This window comes from Colius striatus, chromosome 2, assembly GCF_028858725.1.
Source record: "Colius striatus isolate bColStr4 chromosome 2, bColStr4.1.hap1, whole genome shotgun sequence".
NCBI classification, from domain to species: domain Eukaryota; kingdom Metazoa; phylum Chordata; class Aves; order Coliiformes; family Coliidae; genus Colius; species Colius striatus.
In genome coordinates, this window is record NC_084760.1 from 113,928,285 (window position 1) to 113,945,344 (window position 17,060).

The following is a 17,060-nucleotide window of genomic DNA, read 5'->3' on the forward strand; positions in this document are numbered from 1 at the left end:
GTAATACACAAAGCTCTAACTCTACAGGCAGGAAGAAAACTGATAATCATTAGATCAGTTTCACAGTACTACTACTGCACAGTGCTAACAGCATTAGAAAAGAGCAAAAATACTTCCCTTTGCAGGGAATTTCCAAAAGCAGAAAAGGACTATGTGACTACAGTAGTCACAAAACGCCCAGGAGAGAAAAATCTCCTTCCTTACTTCTGCAAGAAATGGCTACAGGCCTGCTTGTGGCTGATCGTATCTCTCTCACACACGTATCTGGCTGAGGCAAATATAAAAGATGAGAATCTAGCTAGAAATGACAAGTGTTATCCTCCAACAGCAACCAAACGTACCAGTTAATGTATTTGTTCCCACTTTATCTGGCAAAGGTCCCTTGCCACAAATCGTTCACCAATTTGTGCCTGAGGGAAATCACTATTAGTTATAAAGTAGGTTTCTTCGGTAGGATTAGACATGGTAGATTCACTATATTGCTGCAAGCAGTATTTTTAGAGGGGAAAGAAAATAGTAAAGATATATACTTTCCAGAAACAAAGAAATTAAGATAACAGATTATACTACAACATATAACAATACCACACTACTTAGCATAAAGTGCTGTACCAAGTTGCAAATAACCCCCTATTCACAGAAAAAGGTTGGAAATACTCCAGAACAATGTGACCATCCTTCTACTAATTGATTATCCTAAGTTTTTAGATTTTAACAGTGTATTCAGTAACAAGTTAACTGCAAAGGTTAAGGCTTTGATAGCAGTTGCACAGATATTTTTAAATACCTCTCAGAAGCCCTGAAGGAAAAAAAAAGCTCTACTGCATACAATAGTCTAGAAGAGTCTAAACAACAAGTTAAGAGTCAAACATCCTTTAGCAAGGAAGCTGAAGTGCTAATTCATGTAGGCTATACGACAGGGATTTAAAACAGACTCAGGGAAGTCACACAGGTCAGTGTACCATACTTGACCTAAGAGCACAGAAACACGTTGCATAAATAAATGCTGTCACCAGCCTTTCTTCCCATTTAAGAAACTTATATTACTTACTGCAAAAAAGGAAAATCTGAATTTTAAAGAAAGGAAATAAGCATCTTACGGCTGCTCAACAAGAAGAGAGATACTGCCAACAGTACAATAAGAAAGATCATAAAGGAGAGCAGAGAATGAAATGTCATTCAGAATCTATCACAAAAGAAGCTAAAGAATATCACAAAGAATTGTGTATCTTAAAGTAGAAAGGACAGTTCAAACCCAGGATTTGATTTCACAAACTGGCAAGAAAAGAAAACAATCAAAGAGGCAAAAATGCAAAACTGGACAAGATGTGCACACCAAAGGAAGAAACAGACTATGCTGAAGGGCAATTGTTGCCTAGATATAGAATGTGCAAAATCAGAGGTTTGTTTTCCAGTATCCGTAACCATCTCTAATAGTTAACACTAATCTTAATACTCGGTGCTCTTTTTTCTTTTTTAAAGGAAAACAACTTGCTCAAAATTTACAGCTGTCAGCTACTGAGATACTTTAACAAGCTTTGGTTTAGTTTATGCCACTCAAGGACTCATGAAGAATTCAGTAAAGAACAAAGATGAGTCATACGGTTTGAAAACAGGCCTTGCCAACACTACGATCCAATACAGAGGCATGAAAATCCTTGTCATTAAAATATAAAGAACACATAATATTTTAAAAATATAAAGAAAGATTAAGAACTCTACCATTCAACAGATCTTCTGGGCATTACCAGCTTCCATTCCATGTAAATACTTAAATTTCCAGCCCTCTACAACTTCCAGCAAACTAGGAACTTATTTTCTGAAAAAGATGCAATGTAAATTTCCAAAGCCTTCCCGTTACCATTATCATAGACCTCCCAACCAAAGGAAATGAAAATAGCACACAGTAAAACATGGAAAAACACCACACTGCTTTCGATTGAGGTTTTGACTGCTATGGAATATTCCAAAAGCTTGAAAGTTTTATGTGACCTGTGTCATGAAGAAAACACCGACTTTTTTAATTATAACACTGAGGTGATGTCCATTCAGGAATTGGTAATATGAAGTAACATTCAAATGCAATTAAAAAGATAAGAATATTTTAGGATAAGTTCTTCAGAATCTGGCTTGTTTTTTGTATTCCTGTACAGAGATGCAAATATTTAACAGAATATCCTTGCTACAAGTTAGATAAAAGGTTACTCAAAAGATTAAATTAGAACTCCAATCCAGTTTAAGTAGCTCATAAACAATATGTCAAATGATTAAATAATTACCAAAAAAATCATTTAAATATAGACATTAGGATTAGCTTTTGTAAGGCTTCATAGCACTTGTTAAAGAAAATATTACTTCATCAGAAACAAAGCTTCTTAATTCAAGCAACACAACTAAAAACAGCCATCCTAAAGTTAAGTACATTTTCCTCAGTTGTCAATATATAAAAGCAATTACAAAAGTACATACAAAGCAGCATTAGAAAAATTACTGGTATTTCTACAGTCCACAGGTCTCAAAATAAGACAGGTGTACTCCTGCAGACCCCTAGTGACTTCCAGTAATAATTACCAGTTGCTCAGGAGGCTCAACACCAAGAAACTCATCATCCTATTCCAAGGCAAAGTACAAACAACTGCATCCATCCCCCAAAGACTGACAGAACGGTACATGTACACACAATCTGCCCACAAAACAGCAGGCTACCGTATTTCTGCTACTTCCCATCCTATCTCTCTGCAGGCTATACTTTCAAACATTTACTGCTTGCAAACCTTAAACCAGTCTAAAACATACTGCAAATCAAAAAAACACTTGTAATTTTAAAATAAGTGTTTTAACTGCTCTTTGTGAGATGCTGAGTAACACGGATTGACTTCACAAAACATTTATGGTGCTGCACAGATGCTAAACAATACCTCTGAGAAAGTAGCCAAGACAAAACTACTGCTGAAAATGACCCATGCTTTCACTCAAAGAAAGTTTTCCTAGCTTTTCTGGAACTTTTAGCTGCTCTGTCTCCTTCTATAAGACATTACAGTACTACTGCATCATCACATACAATGCTTAAGTCCTAAGCCACCATCTTGCACCTCCCCTCAGTTTTAGTCCCTTTTACTTATGTGACTTTTTGTGTTCTCACCAAGAAAAATAATCTGGCCACCTTCCAGCTCACTGTATTTTTTTTCAAGGTCTCTCAAAAGAGAACTTCAGAATTGAACTCTGGCAATCTCAGCTGCACCAATACTTTAGAACTGCACTTATCATTTCAGACCACACAAGATTCAAACTTACTAATCTTTCATATTTTCTAAATTATATTAATTGCTAATCTGATTTTTCAATGCACTGAGATAAAAAACTAACACCAGGGGTACCCAAGTTAACCAAACTTAGTGTTTTGAATACAATATTTCAGGAAAACTAACACCATTTTTAATAAGATTCCTTAAAAAAGTTTAAGGATTAGTAGGGAACAGATATTTTACTAAATACGCTATATTTTACTAAATATCCTATAAAGAACAGTGATCTAAGACAGTCTTACATCAAATACAAGCATCAAGTCTATTTACTTACATTTTTTCTTCTTGCTGTACTCAATTTCTCTTATTTATCTTTTTTCCCCTCAACTTGCTAGTATCTACATGCATCTACATGTATCTACTGGTTACATCTACATGCAATCAAGATTTTATCTGAAAAATTCTGCGAAGCTGTTCCTTCAGCAATATCAACAAAATTGACCTGCCACTGCTCAGATACCAAGGTGCTAAGCCTGTTAAGCAGTGGCTCAATACTAAATTAAACTTCCCTAAGGGAACATCATTACGTATACAACACTGGAAAAGCTGTTTAGTCATCATGCCTACCAAGTACAAGGGAAGTACTTCTTCATAACTCAGGCTAAAAGTCGTTATCAATGGAGTTCATTTCTAAAAAACCATCCGTTTAAGGTCTTCTTCACTAGCTATGGTATCACTAAACAAAAGGAGTTAAAGGGATTTCTTTCAACTTCAATAATGCTGTTCAGAACCTACAGTCAGCAGTGATAACAACAGTTGTTTTGGCTTTTACTACCTATTACAAAAAAAACAAACAAGCACCTGATAAGTATAAGCAGCCGAGCTATTCACATGGTGATAACAGAGCAGAGGCAGAAAGAGAAAGGAGTTCCGCATCTGAGGTGTTACTTCCTAAAGTTTTGGGCTGCTTAAAATAAACCATAAAAAGCCTCTATATTTGTCACAAATATACCAGAGGAAGAAAACAAGATCAACAGTATTTAGAGATGATCCTAAGATTTTATTCTTGTGAGAATCACAGACAAATCCACTTCTCCAGTAGCTCGGTTTCTTCCCAGAAACATATTAATCCTGGCCTTCATTTCCGGGCTTCCTATCTGTTACTCCATCCGTTCCTCTCCTGCCGCTCCCAAATTCTGACTGAAGTTCTTTACCAAATGTCTTAGCACATTTTTTAATTCCTACTTTACCTAACTTAGACAATGACATCGTGTTTGTGAACTTCATGCTGACTGCATAAGGTTTTTAAAATAGGCATCATATCAGCTTACGGGAGGAGTTCCGGTTCTTTGCCTCAACAGTCTGCTTAAAAATGTCCATCAACACAAGACTTCACAAATATTCACCTGAATGTATTAACTGGCACAAGTAGTTTACAGCTTGGAAGCCAAGATTTTCATTGACAGTTCATGAGCAATGCTGTCCTTTAATCCAAAGCATTTAAAGGGTTGCCGAGACTTCTTTAACGCAGTTAAGGATTATTATTTATACCACTAGGGATTCTTCCTCAATTGTGGAACAGAGTATCAATAGCAGGGCCAACTGACTCTCAAGTCTCAAGCAAGTCAGATATAGTCTCCAGCCTGTTTCACACCATCAACATAGTTTTCCCAAGCTGTTAAAGCAACTATGTGCTTGTGGCTGCCCTAGGTACAAGTCTAAAAGCAATATATAACACATTTTCATGGTCTTTCAGTTTGTGGAAAAGGCTTATAAAGTATAGTTACCAAAATAAATTTCCAAGTTACACATTTAGAAATCAACATAAAATATCAAGATTATTTTTTTCCTATTTAAAGGAATTACCACTACAAAAACTACTTCAGAAAAATTAGTTGAAAAATGTGAGGTTTATTCCTAGGCATACTTGAAACTAAAAAAAAAAAAACCAAACACCAAACCCAACTCCTCAGACTTTTGGCATTCAAACTATTAGAACAGACTTGAATAGGAAGACAAACCACAGTTTAAGTTTAACCATGGTTAAACTTAACTCAGTAGTCAACCTTACTAAGGAAATATAGTATTTCATAAGGTGACTAAAATAATCTAGCTACATCATACATCACATACAGAAAATATTGCTTCTAATCCTGAATTTAAAGATCTCTGAAATAGTGAATTTCAAGTCACATCAGCTCCCCAATCACTGATCCATGGGAACAGTAGTGAAAATACTTTAACTGGTATACTGAAAGAAAACCTCCATAATCCAGATTAAAGCACATCAGCCCACATCAAGGTCTGTCTCATTCATTCAGCACATACAGGCAATTTCTGCAGCAGATCATTCCTAAACTCCTGGTGTTTAGTTAGGCCACTGATATGTTAGAAACTGAATAGCTTTTATGGGCTATAAAAGATCCATTTCTAGATCTGTTCTCTAAAAGAAATCACTGTTGCTAACACAACAATACAAAGCTGCTGAAAGAAGGTAGCGTATGACAAAGCTTTCAATCACTGCATGCCTTCACATGCCTTAAGCCAAATGGACAGTGCACAGCACATATTCTAGTGGCTGCATTCTGACTCCAAAAGTTCATCAGCCCCTAAACCTCAAAATACGTAATGTTAGATTTAGACTTATTTCTTTTCAGAGCTACAAACACGTTATCCATTTCTGACATTCCATATTAACATTAACTTCTGAACAACAGAAAGGGCCTTGGTAAGTTATTACGCCGCCATGACCTCAACCTTTTTCATTTGTACAACAAGGGCAATATTTACCAGCTTCACGAGAACACAGCAAGATAAGCTCCGATGGTCTTTGGAAAAGAAAGAACATGTTAAAGTAATTTATAGACTCACATCAGCCAATAAAATTCCTAAGAGTTCCAACTTGTTCTCTCTTTTCATTAAGAGGGGCATGCAAGTAAAATAAGATACTTTTCATTGCTCTCTTTTGATGTAGATCCATCATTCCTTCCCCATCACTTCAATCTTTACACCCCCATCCTTGCAATGCTGCTCCTCCAGAAGCAGAGGAGTTTGATTGTGACAAGGACATCACACAGTAGCACCTTCTCTATTTCTGCTGATGATTCTGGCAAACAACTAGCATGTAGGAAGCATGGGAACAGCCAATCCCTTTTGCCCCTGTGGCCTTTCTGTAGGGAGCACACAGGAATAAACAAGCTTTGGAAAAGGGAAAAACACATTGGCAAGAAGAAAAGGATGGAAAATCGGGAAATGGTGAAATGGCTGCTAATCAACAACGAACGGTGCAGTGTAATTTTGATCCAGATTAGAAGTTTCAAAATGATACTCTCTGAAGAAGGGAGAACAGACTTGGAAGCAAAGAGGAAAAGCAAAGAAATCAAAAGTAGGCATACCTACAATTGAAAAAAGCTATTCTTTCTGCAATACTGCCAGGTAAGTGCTGATTCAACAGACAGCTACAAGAAAGCTGCAAGATATTCTTTGCTAGATTGATTTATTCTCCGAAGTATGTATCATGTTAATCAAAACCTGATAAATTATTTTCTCAAAGTAGCCTAGATACACCTTAACCACCTTTTTTTTATGTCTGACATGAAAAAAAGACAGAGATACGAGGCGGAAGAAGCAGACCAAGAAGTGGCTTGTCACCAAAATGTGCATTTCTGCCTTGTTTGTTTCCCCAAAAATACCAGAATTACTGAAGTCTCCTTTTCTGGCACTGACCAATAGAAGATAGTCCTATCTCCTTTTAAGATACTAATAACCCCCGCAGTCAGATGTTATTAATCTCCCTCCCTTATAGCTCCGATTTTGGTACCAAGATGTCTTACAAGCTGAATACTCTTAACTTCCTGAGGCATGCCCACCACAAACCATTTCCCCTTAAAACTACTCAGCTTTCATTCCTCCCTATTGTTAAATTAATAATTTAACCTTATAAAGACAGAATTGTACTTCTACCAAAGCAAGCAGATGTAATTTTTCTAAAAGTCTTTTCCTGCCTCCATCAAGAAGATAGCAGTTAAGTGAACCTGCATATTCAAACTGGCCTACAAACCAGGCCTTTGAAAATAACTGCCAAAATAAAATCACTTTTTAAACAAACTGGCTTAAATAAGCCTATCAAATACTTCTTAAGACCTTCACAGTTTGAATCCTACGTCAGTTATTCCACCCGTGGCAGAAGACCACCAGGATGCTTTAAGACATAAGACAACCATTTAGGAGTCTCTCAGTTCCTGCCTGACACTTGTTAGAAAACTGAACTGGCTATTCAGATGTTTGTAATGACAGCAGTGAAATCACAGTTTGGTAATGAAATAAGTAGTTTTTCTTCAGCTAAATCTTATTCAAGATGGTCTTCTGGGGTTGTTGTTTTAAATTGAAAAAAAAAAAAGTCTTGGTAGTTCCTGGCTTCTGTCAGCTTCAGCTGGAGAAAAAGCACCAGAAGCACCACTGCTCAAGTAAAGTGAGTCAAAATAACCGAACAACCTAGCCAAGAAGATGGGTGCACTACGTAACACGATTTGGGTGACTCCTGTTGCGTATCTTCTGTCCTACAACTATAAAGCTGCATATGAACTGGAATATAAATCATGCCAAGAAAACAGAATTTATCCAAAATTGAGATCATTTAATAGTATCTATCTGTGTTATTTACCTTTTCCTAGAAAATACTACTCATGGGAAAAACTTGCTAAGTCAACTCTGACAGAAATAGCATATCAACATTACTTCTAGCATTATGTAACAGACTCATCATCTTATGCTCTGCCTGATAGATTATTTTAGAACTGCTTATACCAAAACATCCAGAACTACATTCTTTGACTCACTAGATGTTTATGTTTCTTCTTAAGCTACCCACTATGAACACAACAGTATGTTCACCTCTTCCTTCACTACACCTGTCAGCTCTCTGGTCCTGCAAGAACACAAGATAAATGTTACTTCACACTGTACCAAAGAACTGCTCTATTCCAACAAAGGTTGAAACAAAATCTACTCTACTTCTTCATGAAAGGTAAATGCTTTAACTGAAAACTTCCCCAGAGTAGCGACAGTAAAAAAAAACGACAATTTAAATGATTTTTTCCCCCCAGTGCTTAGCAGCTGTTTAGTTTTAGCTTGGTTTACAGAACACAGGGCACCTAAGATCAGGTGTTGACAGAACCAGTATGCTGGTACAGCTATAGTGAAAACTCTCCTGTTGTTGTTACTGCTTACATGAGCAAACAGTTTTACTGGCAGAGATAACATCCAGCACATCTTCTTTGCCAGCATCTGTATTTACATATTGCAAGTGATCACACACAAATACTGTTCAAGAAGTCACACAGTCATGATGAACACAATTATACCATCAAAAGATGCTAGGACAGCTTTAGTTCCAACAGAATGGAGGAAAAAAAAGGGAAATTAATTGTACATGAAAGTTTGACTGTGGGTCACTAACACACACAAGCATTATGATTAAACAACACTTTCTTTCCTTTTTTGCATATCAGCATATCTCATCAAGCAAGAATGTAAATTTCACAGAAAATCCAAGCAATGGTAGTATGAGCACCACTGTTGTGTGGAAGATGTTCACTATTATAAATAGTAATAAATAGTAATTAGCAACATTACAATCATGGCATAGTTTCAGTTAATAACTTTTTGCTTTTCAAGTCTTGACATCAGTAATACCTTGTTCCCAAAATACAAATCTTTTCTCTCAGTATTACTGTACTCCAAGATTACATGAAGGCATTCAGTAAACACATCAGTTTAGTCCTCAATTGAAACCAAACCTTTATATACATTTCAAAATACTTCTCCAAATGAACATCTAGAAGATATTAAAGAGTACACACAAAGACAGTCTGAACATAGCACATCAGTTTCTGCTACAACTTTATTTTTTTGAAGGAAAGGCTGCATTCCCTTCCTTAAAAACAAATGGAAACCCATTTTTGGCTCCCGGGCCCTATAAGGTCTGACTTGAAATGTGATAAACAGCTGGTCTTATTCTTAAAGGGTTAAGAATTAAAAAGTTTAAACCACTTCTATTTCTCCAGCTGTAAAACCAAATTATTGCCAGACTCCTCCTGCAGCCAGGGTACTGGATAATTTAGGATAAAATAAATGTTTATTAAAAAAGGGCGTTGATTTCTTGGCAGCGGTGAAAAGCAGGAGACACCCCTAGTGTCGACGTAAAATACTACAGGACTCCATACTGTATCTCCGGGTTAATTTTACAGCAGTAAAAGGGGAATTTAAATCGTCACGATTTAAAAAGCAGAGCAACTCCAATGTACACACCTGGACATACCGTATACCTTCTTTCTGCAGTCTCAAAACTTACATACCTATCATATTTGAAGTGTCAGCTTTCTAAAACCGGACCAATTAAAGTATACATTATTTAGTCCGTCTCCCTGCCATGGGCTACGTGCATAGCTTTCCGCTCTGCCCATGAACAGAAAAACGCTGCTGCACCAAGAGCGGGAGGGGGGGATCCCTATTGAGATTGCAAAACAACCACCACCCCCCCGCCAAGACATCGCTACCAAAATGCCGGGTTTGCTTAGGGCGCTGGGATACATCTGGGAAACAGATGAAGCGCAGGCCGGGCGGCGCGAACCCCCGATCTGAGGAAAAGCGAGGGGGCGAGGGAGCGTGTCTGGGGGCGGGTGAGGTGAGGGGGTGCCGGAGAGCGAGGCGGAGGAAAGAGAAAGGGAAGGGCCGAGTCCGATGAGCGCTGCCGAGGCTGAGGGGGAGGCGGCGACGGAGGAGGCGGAGAGGCAGCGGGGCGCACGGGGGCGAGAAGGCGGCCGTGGGCGGCGGAGGGGAAGCAGGGGAACGTGCCCGTCCCCGGGGAGAGGCGCGGAGTGGCCACAGCAGCGGCCCGGCGGGAGGGAGGAGAAAGCCCAGCGAGGCGCTCGCCCGCGGGAGGACGTGGACGGCTCAGGGGCGGGAGGCGGAGGAGACGGGTCAGAGGCAGGGCAGCAGCAGCAACAGTGAGGCGGAGCGGCGGTCGGGCCGGGCCGGGCCGCGGGACCACTGCGTAGCCCCCCACCCCCGCGGCCAGGCCCGGTCTGGAATATTCCGACGAGGCGGGAGCAGGGAGAAAAAAAAACGAGGGAGGGAAAACGAGGGAGGGTCCTCACCATGGCGGCGGGTGGGCGTCAGGCGTGTCACCTACAGAGGAATTCACTGAGCGCCGGCCTCGCTGTATGTGTTCGGCGTCGCCGCCGCCGCCGTCGCGCCCCGGGCCCGCCGCTGCCGCCGGCTCCCCTCACTGCGGCAGTCGCTCGCGCTGACCCGCAACGGCGCGCAGGGACTGAGGGAGGGAGGGGGCGCGAGCGGCGCTAACGCTCGGCAGCGCGGGCGGAGCCTCGCACATCCGGGCCCTCGCCGCGCGCAGCGCCGCCCTCGCGGGGGGCGGGGCGCGGCTGTGACGTCACCAGCGAGACAGGGGGACGAAGGGCGAGGAGGGGAGTACAAAATGGCGGCGGGGGAAAGGCGGGAAGGGCCGTGAGGGCGTAGGGAGGTGGGAGCGACTGTAGCTGCTTTGGTGGCTTTCCTTGAGAGTAGGAGGAAAGGCTTTATGAAAGTTGAAACGGGATAGTTTCAGCTGAAGAACTGTTCTGCTGCTGGGAGATGCCTTTTGTAAGGTCTTGTATGTCGAGTGTTACCATAAGGCAGCCTTTGCCTACTCTTATAGGCCTCTGTCTAGGGAAGTCTTCTCCCAGATGTTGTGGATACAGTCAGAAGTAGTGATTGTGCTTGTTCTCCCCCACAATCTCTGCTTTGGTTGGTCTCCTGTAGCTATTTCGTGTGGGAGCCCATGGTGATTGAGCTTAGTTTCATTATTCCTTGTGTTATTTCTGTTCTCTACAGAACAAAGAGATAACTTGAGACTGGAAGGAGGTTCAGCACAGATGGGCCTTTGGAAGAGTGGCTCTAAGTAGTTCCGGCTCTCCTAGTGTTTTGGCCATAATTTTCTTCAGGTGTTTATGTTGTATTGCAAGGGGAATTGAAACTGGAAGGTGCTCAGAGTCAGGGATTTCGAGGTATTGTAGTCCAGTAGCCTTAAGAGTAAATTATATAAAATTAAGGGAATTGTGCTGAGATAATTCTTAAAAGCATTTAGGTGTACGTGGTTTCATGCTGGCAGTTAATGCTTTAGATTCTGAATAGTCTACAAAATAGTTTACAAATGAAAATGACTGATGCTTGAGTGCAAACCAAGATGAAAGATGTAGTTTCAATAACCCACTTGAGGCAAGATTTAGGGCAATGCAACCACTTGCTAAAGTAAGGCTAACCCTGGGGGATTATATCTATTTATTGTGAAGTTTTTAGTAGGTCAGATAACACCTTTAAAAACCTCTGTGAAGGGTAAAGGAGGGAGTAAAGATGGGTTGTTTTCACGTTCCCTCTGCTGGTTTTGCCCTTTTTTCTATGCTCACTCTAATGAATGTGTTTATTTTGGGGCACCATGACACTGCACATAGCAGTGTAACAAATGAAGTGGTGATTTGAAAATAATAATTACCTGTAAAGTATTGTTGAGTTAATACTGGCAAAGAGAAGATGCAGTACTACGTTGATGTTGTTTTTCAGGCATTTGCTGTTTGGCTCATAATAGCTAGACATTTTGCCAGGGAAATGCAAATCAGTCCTGCCAAGTACAAGGTGAATGGCAACCTAATTTGTGGGGGAAGGGAAGACTGGATTATTACTTTAAAACCAGGTTAATGTTTTAGGACCATAGCCAAGCATGAGCATTGCAGTCTAAAATGGTAATTTCCTCTCCTTTCAGCTGCTTCTGGAAAGGAACTGCCTCATTGCTGTTGGCCCGTTTGCAGGAGTTTGAGCTGCAGTAAGGCTAGGAAAGGTGACCTTAAGAGTTTCTGGAAAAACCCAGAGTCTTGTAATCAAATGCTGATGTGCAAATCCTAAGAATAACAGGACACCTCCTGTACAGAAGCTGCTCAGAGAAGTAGAAAAATAACAGGTGATAGAAAAATAAAGTTCAGGAACAGAAGTTCTCATCTAAAAGATTGGAGCAGAAAATGACAATAAACGTGCTGTTCTTGGAAATTGGTAATGACTGACGAAGGTTCTGTTCAGAAGCTGACGTTCAGCACGCCTTCATATCTGCAGAAAGGGGTGAGCTTGACTGGGAAGAGTGAAGGGTGGATGATGAAGACTGCACAGAAAAATCTAGCAGAGATAAGTGAATGTGAAACCAAGTGGTGGTGAATGAAAGATAATTTGCACTAACATCAATACATAACTGTAAGCTTTGAGTTAATAGCAAATCAGTAAAAAAGGCCTTGCTGGTAAAAAAACTGGACCTAGCCACAGTGAGAGATTAGATGTGCTAAAATGGTCTGACCAAGGGAAGGAGTTTCTGGACATTTCTTATTAACAGATACAGGTGGCTATGACAGCTCTTCTTGGGAGGGGAGCAGGGAGGGAATTCCAGTTGCTAGGATATTTAGGAATAAAACATTCCTAGATTGCACTGACAACTAATATTAAAACTGACTGGAATCTAGCAAAAAAAACCCCAAAAACTTAAGATCTCCAAAAGACAAATTCTGATAAACAGTCTTGCTGCTTACATCTCTGTCACTGCAGCCTTATCTAACAGATGCAAATCTGGAGTAAAATCAGCCAAATGAAATTGAATATGGCTTGAATTTCTTTTGCAGAGTGTAGTGGGACTAAAATAAACAGAAATGAGGAATACAGTACCTTGTTACCTTTTTAAGTTCCAAGTAGAGACAGGCAAGAACTAAGGGAAATGTATTTTTTTATCTGTTAATACAGGCCTGTTGCTACTAGTAGTTTTGAACCTTTAGATCTACTACAAAGATGAGCTAAAGAGTTTTAAATGCTTTTTTCTGTTGTGCAAATGTGTCAAAGTAGTTTTTCTTTCCTATTGGACCTCTTTTAGAAGTTAAAATGCAAGATGGCAGTTGTTAGTGTGTAGATTAGAGTCTGTAGGAAACTGAGGGATATTTAATGCTTTGCATTATATTATCTGCATTTCTGACTTTTTTTGGCCAATAGAAATATTTGAACAGTTTTTAGAGTAAGCTGCAGACAATGCTGTGTTTTTTTTCAGTTTGTGGTTTCAGTAAAGCTCATCTGCAGTGTGATTACAACTGTTCAAAATAGAATAAATAAATACCTCCAAGTAGTTGGAGGCTGATTTAGCTTCCAATTAAAAATTAATAAAGACCTAGAAACTCTGTACCTTTTCACTTTTTCAGTGTTATTAACAATGATGCACAATTTTTGGCCTAATGTCTGGAAGACTATGCTTCTGCTTATGTGTCTGGACTCTAGTTGCAGTTCTTTTTATAACATACTTGTCTTAATGTGCTATTTGTGATGCCTCATCTGTCTGTAAGGGTTTTTTTTAATATAGCATGCATCTTTGATCCCCTGAGCATATCCTTCTTTGTCTTCCTATGTGCTGGTCTTCATGTAAACATCCCTTACTTGCAAATGTGTCTATCTGGATGTAATTTGTATGGAGCATTCCCCTGTCTGTTAACCCAGGGTGAGGGCTGCTACCTAATTAAATAATCTTCTGCCCTGACCCTTAACAGGCTATAAGCAGCTTTTCCCAGCAAAGCAGGTGAACTCTTGGTTGAGGCAGCACGGTAAAGATGGAAAATAGATGATTTTTTAAGCATATGCATCTTCTTCTTGTCTCCAGTACTGCTTTATAGAAATGAACTCTTATTCTTTAATACTCTAGAAGGAAAGCCACCTTTGATGAACTGGCTTTGAGGGAAAAGTGCTTTCAGCTACAGTGGAGGGGGAAGCTGTGTTTTATCAGCAAAGCAGAAGTGCTCTTACATAGAAATTAAAACTGTCCTTTCTCAGCATGTTTGCATTGCCTTATTAGTGCAGATCCTGAACTCTAAACATCTGCAAAATCAATGCACCGTATTTATTCATCTTGCTTCATTTCTAATAACAGGTAGAATAAAAAGCAAATCTAAAGAGACAATTCTGACTAGAACTGACAAATAGTTGGAAAGATAAAATGCCTCTTATGGTATCAATCTTCCACCTACATCTGTCTTTACAGCTGAAAGAAATCAAAGAGAGTCTGCCCTTATTTTCTTGCATATTTGTGAGAGTGTGGCCAAGATTTTGGAGGAGAGGGGGATGATACTTCTCAGATCCAGTAAAGCACCTGGGAAAAAAACCCTTGGTCAGACAAAAGGGTCAGGAACACGGGGGAATGCTGCTCTCTTTACCTAGAAAATGAAGAGTAGGGCTGTTCTTAAGACCTTAAGAAAGGCAAGGAACACAGAAGCCTTGTAAAGCTTTAGAGTGATTTAATTTTTTTTGGTTACCCATTGGTTTATTTTGCATCGCTGCCAGATGCTGGATTTCACATTGCTGGAGGAGGTACAGATGTATGGTTGTCTATATGATCTGTGCTTTTACTGAAATGGTGGTAAATGCATCTGATCTGTGTTTCTTGCTGCCTGAGATGGTGTAAATTAAATGTCCTGATAGTATGATTATTTATTTGGGTACCATTTTCAGCCTCCAAGGACTCGAAACCACATATCGAAAATCACTGCATGAAACTTTCTGTTTTTTAACATGATTATGAAGAGTGGCTTTCTGATTTCCTAGACTTGCTGCCAATTCTGGCTAGGATAAACTAGGGATAAAAATGCGTTGTGTATCTTTAACCCTGTGCCTATAATCGTATTGCTGGATCAGATAGCTCTCTGCAGAACCAGTACATGGAAACAATTTGCAGTGAAGACTGAGACTAAAAGGTTACATTTTTTTTCAGACTCTGCATAATGGTTTCAGGTAGTGGTCTTATTTGCCTAGCAGCTGATAAGATTTCTTGATGGCATTTGGTGTAGCCAGGGTTGGTGTAATGGCCTGCTTTTTTTCTGAAGGCTTTTGTTCTGGGGAACTCTGATAAGAGCTGTGGGCTGACTGTTCAAAGAGCTTGCAGTAACTGGATGTAAGTGATGCAAGCATTAGTACATTGTTTGTTTGGGTTTTTTTTTCACTGATGTGCTTGTGTACCTTCATTGTAAAGACTTCCACTAGAGATACATGTATTGATCTGACTTGTAAAGTTATCTTCCTGCAGTAATTGATTAGATGGTGGAGGTGGCTTGGCACAAGATATTAATGAGCTAATAATGTATGTAACTTTGATCTTCTGGAAACAATCACTTGAATTGTTTTAAGGTGTTACCTGTTTTATCACCGGGCATATGTTGGTTAACTGGTTCAGGATTGGACCAGTACAAATTCTAAGGATAAGGACTTGTGCAGCGAAGTAGACCAATAATGTAATAGTGAAGCAACAGAGTCTGGACTCAAACAAGGCAAAGAAGCCTTAATTTGTTTTTTCTTTTTCTTGTGACAGAGAGAAAACTGTTAATTGCTTGATTGTTGATCCCCTAACATTTTGAGTTGGAGACAAACTCTGGATACTGGTAAGTAACCTGACTTTTTAAAAACTAATCAAAATAGACTGTGAAGTACCTTTCAGTATGTTTTGTGGGGAGTTTAATGAATGCAGTGGAAACTTCTGTGTCTATAAACCCTTCTTGTTATCATGGGAGAGAAAAAATTGCATTAACAAATGCTGTCTGTGGTGTAATAGGATAAACTGCATCCATCTTAGCTGTGCATCTTTCCATAGCTTTGATCGCCATGATCTCCGTACTCATGTAATCTGTTTTCATTTACAGTGCTGCCATCTGTATGAAAAATTAAGTAGCTTGTTAGAGCTTTCAAGGAAAACATGATGCATCATGATCGCATGTATTCATGTAAATGTTCAAGGCCCCCTCAGCGGAGGAGATGAGACCACACTGAGGTAAGTGCTGTGCGTGTGTGGTTCTTCATCCTGCGCCTGTATTCCATGCAGAGACTTTCTTGGGAGTTTATATTGAGGATTGTCTGCTTTGTCATTGCAATTTGAGAAAAAAGAGGGAGTGTACCCCCATATGCCAACTAGGTCTGTTTGCCACAGGATGTGATTTCTTTTTCTACCATGGAAATTCAGAAGTACATCTAAGAATTCCCAAGGAACTCATTCAATGCTAATATAGAATACTAACTGTATTTTCACAGCTACTTCAGACGTGGTCAAACTGGGTTTGGTGATACTCTTTTTCTCGAGGTGCGAAGGACATAGTCTTACCAATGTGCCTGTCTGAGTGTTTTGGTCATCACTGGATACAACTTTTTCCTAGCAATAGTAGCCTTCAGATACTTTGCATCTGCAGCATGGGACTAGAAAGTTGCCTTAATTTTTTAGATAATGGATGAAGATTGCTGCTCTGCTGCTTTGAGTAGAAAAGTGAAGTTACTGTCATGCTGCTATATGGAGATTCTGTGTTTCAGACCTATAAAGCGGGTTCAGGTCCTGGATCCAAAGTGTTTAGACAATCCTAGGTTTTATCCTTTTACCTCGATGCCATAAGGGATGATTTCTGCCACTGAAGGCTTGGTCTTTGCACTTCTAACACAGTATGATCACTTAAGGAATCAGAAGGATTTAACTTCCTGGGGTTCTTTTCTTTTTTTACAGAAAGGGTGGTTAAAATACTGCATCTTTTTTTATGCAATTACAGCTCTTGCTTTGCACTGACATTAAAGAATCTCTTACAGGAATTACAGCTTGTCTAGAGTTGCTGTTCTTCTGTGTTAATCTGAAGATCTCATGTGATTTAAGTTTTTGGGCCTTTGTGTTATAATAGACTGCCTAATTAAGAGGCACTTGGTAGAGATGGGGTGCAGCTTGTT

General features: G+C 39.7%; 2 protein-coding genes across 7 annotated transcripts in view; one reads left to right on the plus strand and one right to left on the minus strand.

The window, feature by feature from the left end:
• PPP3R1 (protein phosphatase 3 regulatory subunit B, alpha) overlaps window positions 1-10,637 on the minus strand; it is a 38,527-nt gene extending 27,890 nt beyond the window's left edge. The window contains exon 1 of the mRNA XM_061989209.1: window positions 10,403-10,637. Coding sequence (XP_061845193.1) covers window positions 10,403-10,405 — 3 coding nt within the window. The 5' untranslated portion in view covers window positions 10,406-10,637. The remainder of the gene's footprint in view (window positions 1-10,402) is intronic.
• A 535-nt stretch (window positions 10,638-11,172) lies between these two features.
• PLEK (pleckstrin) overlaps window positions 11,173-17,060 on the plus strand; it is a 52,639-nt gene continuing 46,751 nt past the window's right edge. For 2 of the 6 annotated variants that reach the window (XM_061989210.1, XM_061989213.1), the window contains exons 1-3: window positions 12,045-12,410; window positions 15,673-15,742; window positions 16,001-16,128. The gene's annotated coding sequence lies outside the window, so the exon portion shown is untranslated. Of the gene's footprint in view, window positions 11,309-12,033; window positions 12,411-15,672; window positions 15,743-16,000; window positions 16,129-17,060 lie in introns of those variants that run through there. The other 4 variants (XM_061989211.1, XM_061989216.1, XM_061989215.1 and 1 more) reach the window with 4 other exon arrangements.